Here is an 8,773-nt window from a genome sequence, read left to right on the forward strand (position 1 = left end):
TTCTGGAAGACCTAGTCCCGTTCCCAGGGAAACGGAGGCAGAGTGCTGACTGTCCTCCAACGGATTCCATACCAACTCCTCTGCAAGGCAGGGTGGCTCTCCGCCCACTCCAGCCTTCGCCTTTTCCCCTTTTCCGTGGGTGTCTCCTAGCTGCAGCAACCAACTGCAGGGCTTTCTGACAGCTCTCTGATGTCGAGTTAATTGAGGTTCCCAGTTAAGAATTCTCCTCCCACATGCATAGGAAACCGTATTTTGGGCTCACGTTTCTTGGTGAATCTGACTGAAGGGAGAGGGCACATCCTATTCCCAGTGAATGTGTTTTTTGAATACAAAATAAACAGTGAGGAGGAGCTTCTTAGGACCTCTCAGGTAAACTAAGCATGTAACTGTGACAACCGTTCCCTTAGCTTCCTAAACCTCACATAAAATTCTGTACTCACCTCTCTCTATATCCTTCCACTCCCAAAGTGTTCTCTGGCTATGTTAAGCTATCTAGAACTACAACTTCTCTTCCTAGATACAGAAGCTAGCCCCTTTGGGCACAGCTGTTCACGCCCTGATCAGAATGTGATATACGCTTTAAGTAGCTTCCCACATAGACAGTCTTCTGGTTGATAAAGAGATGTTCTTCCTTAGATGCAGCTATTGTCAGTACCTGTCTCCCATCATAGGTGCACCAAGACTTACTGGGACGATTACATTTGCTTAATTAGATTTATTCAACAGCCTTCCACCTTCAGGTGGTCCTTTCCAGAATCCCTCAAGTCTATATTAGATGCCTTCCAAAACAATGTATCCATTAGATGCCTTCCAAGACAATGTATCCATTTGTTCATTCTAACCCTCACCACTCTATCCCTCAGCAGGCTTCCACTTCAGACCCTCCCAATCTGAATCTACCCCGAACACCTTAGCAAGACTCCTGCTAGCTCAGACCTCAAAATCTCTGTTACCTACAAAATGAAGTTCACAACACCCTGGCACCCAAGGAATGGTACCATCCTCTTGACCACATTTTCTCTCTCCAACCTTTTCTCTACGTTTGTCTGGGCATCTTCAGCTTTAGAAGCTCGTCTGCCTTCATGCTTCCTCACACAATGAGCTCAAGAACTCACAGCTAAGCTTCCATGACCAAGTTGGTGTGGCCCCTTGTTTACATCCCCTCTCTGTATGTTTACCCCTGGAATTGTTCCCTGTTGCTCTACAAAGGGGTTAAAGGAGGAGCTCTCCATAAAATACAGGAGAGAAACTGCCTTGTTAGTGCTAAAGAGCTGGGTAAAGCTCTGTTACATTCCACTGATTGTCCCTTCTTATCTCTCCAACAAAACCAGCAACAGGGCTTCACATCTTTTGCCCACTCCAAAGGGCTGTTCCTCTCTTCTCCACTCAGCTAACAGTAACTACTTCAGGTGCAGCCCAGTTCAACGTCTACCCTTTTGTAAATGCGATGCTTACTTTTCTCCACCCACAATGATTCTCCCAAGTTCACCTCCTACAAGTCTGAAGCTTCAGATGAGCATCCAACATTTGATATTAAACAATTATTATGCTCTAATATTCACGCATGCAAATCTTATCTTTAAAAGAACTCCAGGGAAGGGGAGCACGGGAAACACAGAAACAGTGAGCTTCTGAGTGAAATGATAGAAAAGGTTTGGCAGTTATTATGCACAGCTATGGTAAGTATGTGCCTATACACATACAATAAATGTTAAATTGTTAAAAATAGTGAGAGCGGTATGTTTTAAACAAATAAATGTTTTAAAATATAAGGATATATATATATATATATATATTTATCCTTGGTTTGTGTTTGTGTAAGGGGGCATGTATGCACATGCATGGGGTTATGTTTATGTATGTGTGTGTATTTGTATATATGTAGTTGTGTGTGTATATGCGTGTATGTATGTTTCTATGTGTATGCACTTGTGTGTCTATGTGTATGTGTGCTTCTGGGGATGGAACCTAGAACTTTGCTCATACTAAGCAAATGCTTTACCACTGAGTTACATGCCTACCTCATGTTGTATATATTTTACTACTATCAGAAAGAGTACATCCCAGTCACCAAGGATTGACTCTCGGGCTTCATTCTTCCTCCCAAGTCTAAGCATAGTGCTGATGACTATCAGATCAACTGGTAAGATTAACCTCACCGCCTCACAAGGCTGACAGTAGCTTTCATCATGTACGAATATGAAGCTCCTTCACCCTAACTCCGGTTAAGGCCTTGTCTGAGGCACAACCCAATGGTGTCTGAAAGAATTGTATCTCTGTTTCATAAATGAACACACTGAGGCTTGAAAGATACAAGGACTCAACTACAGTTCAACAGAAAGAAAGAACGAGGCAGAACTGAGGACCATTGGGGTCTCCTGAATCTGTGAAAATCCACAAGCTTGCTCATTTGTCCCAACAATCAGTTCCCTTTCTTCCTGAGAAAAACCTCAGACAATAGTACACACCACAGCTGAGGATGTAGCTCAGTGATAGAACACTTACCTAGTAGGCATGAAGCCACGGGTTCAACTCCCAATATCTCAAACAAACAAAAAGGGCCTGGACGTCATGACTGTAAGTGGCCTTAGCCCACAAAGAACACAGAAGGGGCAGTGCAAAGGCTCCTAACCTCCAACCCTTATCCTGTAGCCAGCTGCCCCCCACACCTATCAACCCGGGCTGCCTGATCCAACAGCATGGCCACATGCTACAGTGAGGCCAGGCTGACAGGACAGACAGCTCCATGAAGAATCGGTTCATCTCCAGAATGCAACCAGACTAGAACATCTACAGGTAAGAAGAGTCTGATGATTATGGAATCAGGCACAGGCTAAGGAGAGAACTTTAGGTATGGAAACAGATAAGTCTTCTCTTTAAAGTCCCGCTCTCACCTCCTAAGGTTAAAGACAGCTGCCCTGTGCTTTCAGAGACACTGCACATTCAGGATTGGTTATAACAAGTGTCCATCTGCCTAGGCTTCCCCAGGGAAGGGTTAAGGCTGAGCACACTCCTTGATCTAGAGGAAGCCTGTTTCTAGACTCCCATGGGAGACCATCAGTGTTAAAGGTTTTAACAGCCCCTGGAGGCAGCTTAACTTAGCCTGAATCCTTAAACTGTCCTGTATGGTAAAGTTTCTCTCTAACTCCAGGTATAAACCTGATACATTACTGTTTTCTGTTTTGTTTTGTATTTTGAAATTGCAGACATCCTAGGTTGGCCTCAAATTCACTGTACAGCTGAGGATGACCTTGAACTTTCTGGTCCTCTTTTCTACACTTCCCATGTGCTGGGATTATAGACATGTATCCACCCCACTCAGCTTATGTGGCACTGGGGATTGAACCCAAGACCTTCTGGATGCTAGACAAATACTCTACCAATTGAGCTACACTCCTAGCCTTCATTTCTATTTTAAATAGTCCATCTCTGATACTTCAGGAGCTGTTCTCTCCTTGGGTTGTAGTTAAATTTAAAACACGATCTTCTTTATAGATCATGTAGACTCTACCCCAGGGACCCAATATGCCCTCACAGATAATGTGGGGGTGTCAGCACACATACACCCTAAGTCCAACATCTCTTGAGTGACCTTTAAAAAGGCACTCTACTGTTCCTGAGGCCTTCTGCGGCTAGGCATTCCACACCATAGGGCAGGGATTACCAAAGTCCCAAGCCTCTGAACTGTGAGTATTATTAGGCACCACTTCCATCAGCATGCCACCAACGTCACCAGCATCTGTTGACAGATCACATACCCGGCATATCACTGAAATGGCAAGTGCAGAGAAGGTGGCCCACAATAGAAACAATGGCATCTCATCCATTCCTGGTTCCAACAGTGTCTCATAGGACAAATATAGAGGCCACTGCTCTGGCTGCACTGAGCTCATAGTTCCCCACATTTTCACTGACTACAGCAGGTTCTCTACCAAAAGTGGAAAGAGCTGTGTGCACATCCATCCAGGTCTGTGTTTTGAGGAAGCTGGGGCTCTCCTTCCCTGACATCTCTAACACCCAAGCTATCTTCTTTCCTTTCCCTTTTCTTTTTCTTTTACTTCAACGTGTGTTCCAGGCTGGCCTCCAACTTGCAGCAATCCTCCTGGCTCAGCTTCTTGTATGCTGAGATTACGAGCATATGATTATCTCATACAGTTCAATATATCTTAAGGAGGAAAGCTAACGATTTGTTTTATACTTTTCAGCATTTTAAAAACTGGGTCAATTAATATTTTGCCTTTTGAATAACATATTTCATGTGGTATTAATAATTGGGATAATTGGTCATACAAGAATCCTAAAAGATTAGGACAATGCCACTTACACAAAAACATTATAAATATGTTTTTTAAGTAAATAGGTCACAACGTGTAATAATATGGACTCAGAAACTGAGGATGTTTATATCTTCTTTGTACTGTATTTTCTTAGAATCAACAGAAACTTCTAAAATCTTTGGCTTTCAAAAATGATGGGTAATCTTGTTCTGTCCCTAAGTTATGTTATTGTTTCTCATAAGAAATGACAAATCTTCAAAAAAAAAAAAAAAAAAAAAAATAGAAGCAGAGTTCTTTTTTAAGCCATAAAAAATGCAATCAAACTGAGAATTTTAAAAAAAAGAGACACTCACTGCTATAATTAAAACCACTATTCAACTTCTTACCAAGTGGCTATATGCCAACACATCCAGATGACAGGAGTATAACCCTCAGGGCCATGGGCATCCCTCTTGGTAAGCCCTTTAACTAGACTCTGTTTCTAAATGTCTCCATCCCTCGTTCCCAAGAAAGGTAGTGATGACAGACACCTCATGGAGCAAGGTGGGGGTGGAAAAGTAGCATCATCAGAGGTTTATAGCAATAGTGGGAACAACTGTTGCTGAGAATTTAAAGGAGCATAAACAAGGAAAGGGAAATACTGATTGAAAGTGGTGCTTGGTTATTTGATAATTAATGCAAACACGAAGCCTTTTTTCCTTCTTGTTAACACCACCATAGATTTCCAACATTATACACTTATTGTCACACAATCACTCACAGGAGCGGCTATAGGAACTCCCATGCACCCTTACACTCACACTTAGTATCCCCTCAAAGTAGGAACTTAGAAGAAAAATCCACCTTGCTCATGCCCAGAAAAAGTAAGAAGATAAGGCATGGGGCACTGGCTTGGGGAACTGGCTTTTGTCAAAATGCTGGGTTAGTCTGTTGACTTGCCTAACCTTACCCAGGCTCTGTGCCCAGTCAAACAGAGATGGAACTCAGCCTCCTGGTGAGCACCCCCTATTTTTATAGCCAAGAGGATCAAGAAGAAACCCTGTAATAATAGAATGTTCCATTAGGCCCCATAGAGCACCAACCAAGATGGGGAGGGAGTTCTTTGGAGCTGGCTGTCTCCTTCATCCCCGAGTGCTTACCTCAATGAACTATAAATAGAGTGTGAAATAATTATTACTTTGTAGGTGAATGTCTAGGGTTCGACAGCATCCCTCTCTAAGGAGCCTAACATGTTTAATAAATAGTTTTCAAATTCTCTTTGGGACAGACCTAGGGAAGTTGAGATAAGAGTGGATTTTCATTTTGTGTCTTGGTGAGGAAACAGTCTTGGGGCAAATGAAGACAGCAGGGCCTGTCACAAAACAACTTTAGGCCAAGGTCATGGACGAAAGGAGAGCGGAGACTCTCAGATTCTAGTCTAACAGAGTCTTTTGAACATCATTCGCTTTCCGACTTATGTTGACTTAAACACACACACACACACACACACACACACACACATCGGGTGTCCTGCCTTTCTCTGGATGGGCTGTCCTTTTTGATGGGGCGGGGTGGGGTGGGAGGTTGGGAGAACAACAGCACCTCCACCAGGGGGCCTCTTCTAGTGGCCACAGCCAGAGACGCCCCCACCCCACAGCGACCCAGGCATAGACACGTGTGAGGGACCCTGCTGACCTTCCTCTGCTGCTTCTCCCAGGCCGGGTCGAGGAGCAGGTCACGGTCCCACTCCTCCTCCTGGATCATGTACTCATCTTCGTCGTAGACATAGTTGTACTGCACGCCGGGCTCTATCTGATTCATGGCGCTGGGTGGCTGGGGCGGCTGGGAAGCGAGCGCAGCGCGAGGGATGAACAGACGGACGGAAATGGATGGTTGGATCGATGGATGAATAGGCGGCGGGCTGCTGTGACCTTCTTGCGGCTCCTGGGGCGACACGCCTGGGCGCAGAGTCTCGGGCGAAACACCAGCACGCCGACAAGCAGCGACGCGCGGATTAATAGCCCGCTGAGAGTCACGTGCCGGCGGCCCCGCCCACACCGAAGGGCCCGCCCACTCCCCGTCTCCAACACGTGCGGTTGGCTGGCTGCAGAGCCCCGCTCAGGTCCCGCTGCCTTGACTCCGCCCACCCCTGCTCCGCTGGCTTCCAGGGATGACCTAGGGGCACCTCGGACAGCGACCCGGAGGGAAGTGGGGAGGGCTTGAGGCCGAGAACTGGGGAGCGGACACCTGTGGATCTGGTCCCACCTCGCAAAGCGCACCCACGGGTTCCAAAGACCCACTGCAAAGTCACGTTTTCCGTGTCTCCACAAGTTAGCTGGAAAAAAAAACAAAAAACAAAAAAAAACTCCCTCACCTCTCCTCCTCTCCCTCTCTCTCTCTCTCTCTCTCTCTCTCTCTCTCTCTCTCTCTCTCTCTCTCTCTCTCCCTCTCCCTCTCGCCCCCCCCCGTCTCTCTCTCCCCTCTCTCTCTGTCTCCCTCTCTCTCTCTCTCACCCCCCACTCCCATCCGCTCCTTTCCCCTTCTCCTCCTTCTGTCCACTCCTCTTCTATTTGTTTTTCTTTTCCTCCTCTTCAGTTGTCTGCCTCTCTGCCTCTCCTCCACTCCCTGTTCACCTCCTTCCTTCGTTTCCCTTCTTTCGGTTCCTCTAAAGTGTCTCCCTCCTTTTTCGTTCTCTCTTTATTCATCGTTCGCTCTCCTAACCCTCAGTCTTTTCCTCCCTCCCCCATTCCATCCCTTCTCCCTTCCTTTAAAAGCCCCTGAATATCCTCTCTCTTAGCTCCTCACTCTCGCCGGAAGGACTCAAGTCATAGAACTTGGACCAACTATATCAAAATGTCAGGAACCGAGCCAAAGCACAAGTGTCCAGCACTCACCTGCCAGCCATAAATTCAGAGCTGATGGCCGATTGATGGTCAGTTTCCCCTTACATTTCCGTCTCTCCCCGCAGGGCTGTACTTGTGCCCCGTTGTTCACTCGTCCTGCTTTGCTGTTCCCCAGGAATTATACCACCCAAGAAAGTAGAGCCAGGGCCATAGGACAAGAGGGCTGGAATTTCAAATCAATCATGTAACAACCACCTGCTATATAAGCTGAATGCAGCATTAGATGCCCAAGACATCTGAGAGGATAAGGTGCCCCCAAGTTAAGTTTATATCCCAAATTAGCAAATGTTGCCAGCAGGTGCTACAGAACTATTTGTGTCATAAGAGGGGAACTATGTATGCCTAGAACTGCCAAGTTCCTTCAAAGTTTGACATCTACTCTTTTTTTTTTTTTTTTTTTTTTTTTTTTTTTTTTTTTTGCAGAAAAAACTTACACAATTAACAATGCAATATACTGGGTTTTTTTTTTTTTTATTCTCTCCCCAGACATGCTTAGATTTTGCCTAGTGTTGGTTGTTGTACTCAGTAATGTCATTGCGTGTAGCCCAGGCTGGGTAGCCAAAGATAATCTAGATGCTGGGATCACAGACATGTACCACTCCCTCTGGGTTATGTGATGCTGGGGTCAGAACTAGGGTTTCATATATGCTAGCCAAGTGCTCTGGACTAAACTGTCTCCCCAGCCCCTACTTTTGCGTTTTAAAGTTCTCTTTAGATTAGAACCAGGTCTCTGAACAAGTTTGTCAACGTACTACAGTGCTTGCCTTTGAACCACAGACTTCAGATTCCAGATCAAGAGGAAAAGAAACAGTGCCCTGATATGTTTCAAGGGAACAAAGATACAGCTCAAGGGACTCCCTAAATTGGGAGGGAGGGGCAGTGCAAGAGTAGAAGTTTTCAAGAATTTGCAAGACCAATTACAGAAAGGGAGCTGAAGACTCTGGAGATTCACTGGGCTCCTTAGAATCCAATGAGGACCAGAAAAAATGAGTATTGCAGCTCACAAGAACAAAGGGCCAGGGAAAATGGTTCCTGCCTTACATAGAGTGAGAAACTGACAGTTATCAGAGAACTCAGAAATGGCAATAAACTGGCTCTTGATTAAAAGTACTGAACGACTTCAAAAGAGAAGTAAGGAAGGATAAAATAGTTTTCAGTTAACCATGTCCCCAAATAAAACACAAAAATGTCTATAGCATTTTAAAAACATTTGACATTCACCAAGGTGAGCTGGGACTGGTAGGGTACAGGCAGACAGACAGACACTCTCCTAGTATGCCCAAAGTTCAGTGCCAAGAGCCATGAAAACGAAGAAAAGAGGAACCCAACTGCCGTACAGACTGAATACAACCTGAAGTAGAGGGAATGGTTTCCAAGTTGCTCCATGACGTAACCATTGACAGCCTAAGAAAAGAAAACTCTAGATAAGGATCTGAGAACACCTGTATATTTATTGCTGGTGGAAATGTAAAACCTCAGCCACTATAGAGATCAGTATGGAGGCTTTTCAGAAAATAGATCTACCATAAATCCCAACTATCCCAGTCCTGGAAGTGCATTTGGAAAACTCCACGTCAACACATCAACACAAAGATGCTTACACCAGAAAGGCAC

At 45.2% G+C, this 8,773-nt stretch overlaps 1 protein-coding gene across 1 annotated transcript in view; it reads right to left on the reverse strand.

The window, feature by feature from the left end:
* ACTN2 (actinin alpha 2) overlaps window positions 1–6,258 on the reverse strand; it is a 68,345-nt gene extending 62,087 nt beyond the window's left edge. Inside the window, exon 1 of the mRNA XM_080918208.1 lies at window positions 5,952–6,258. Within this exon, the coding sequence (XP_080774334.1) occupies window positions 5,952–6,077 (126 nt within the window). The 5' untranslated portion in view covers window positions 6,078–6,258. The remainder of the gene's footprint in view (window positions 1–5,951) is intronic.
* Window positions 6,259–8,773: the final 2,515 nt, after the last annotated feature.

This window comes from Micromys minutus (assembly GCF_963924665.1).
Source record: "Micromys minutus genome assembly, chromosome: 6".
Lineage (NCBI taxonomy): Eukaryota > Metazoa > Chordata > Mammalia > Rodentia > Muridae > Micromys > Micromys minutus.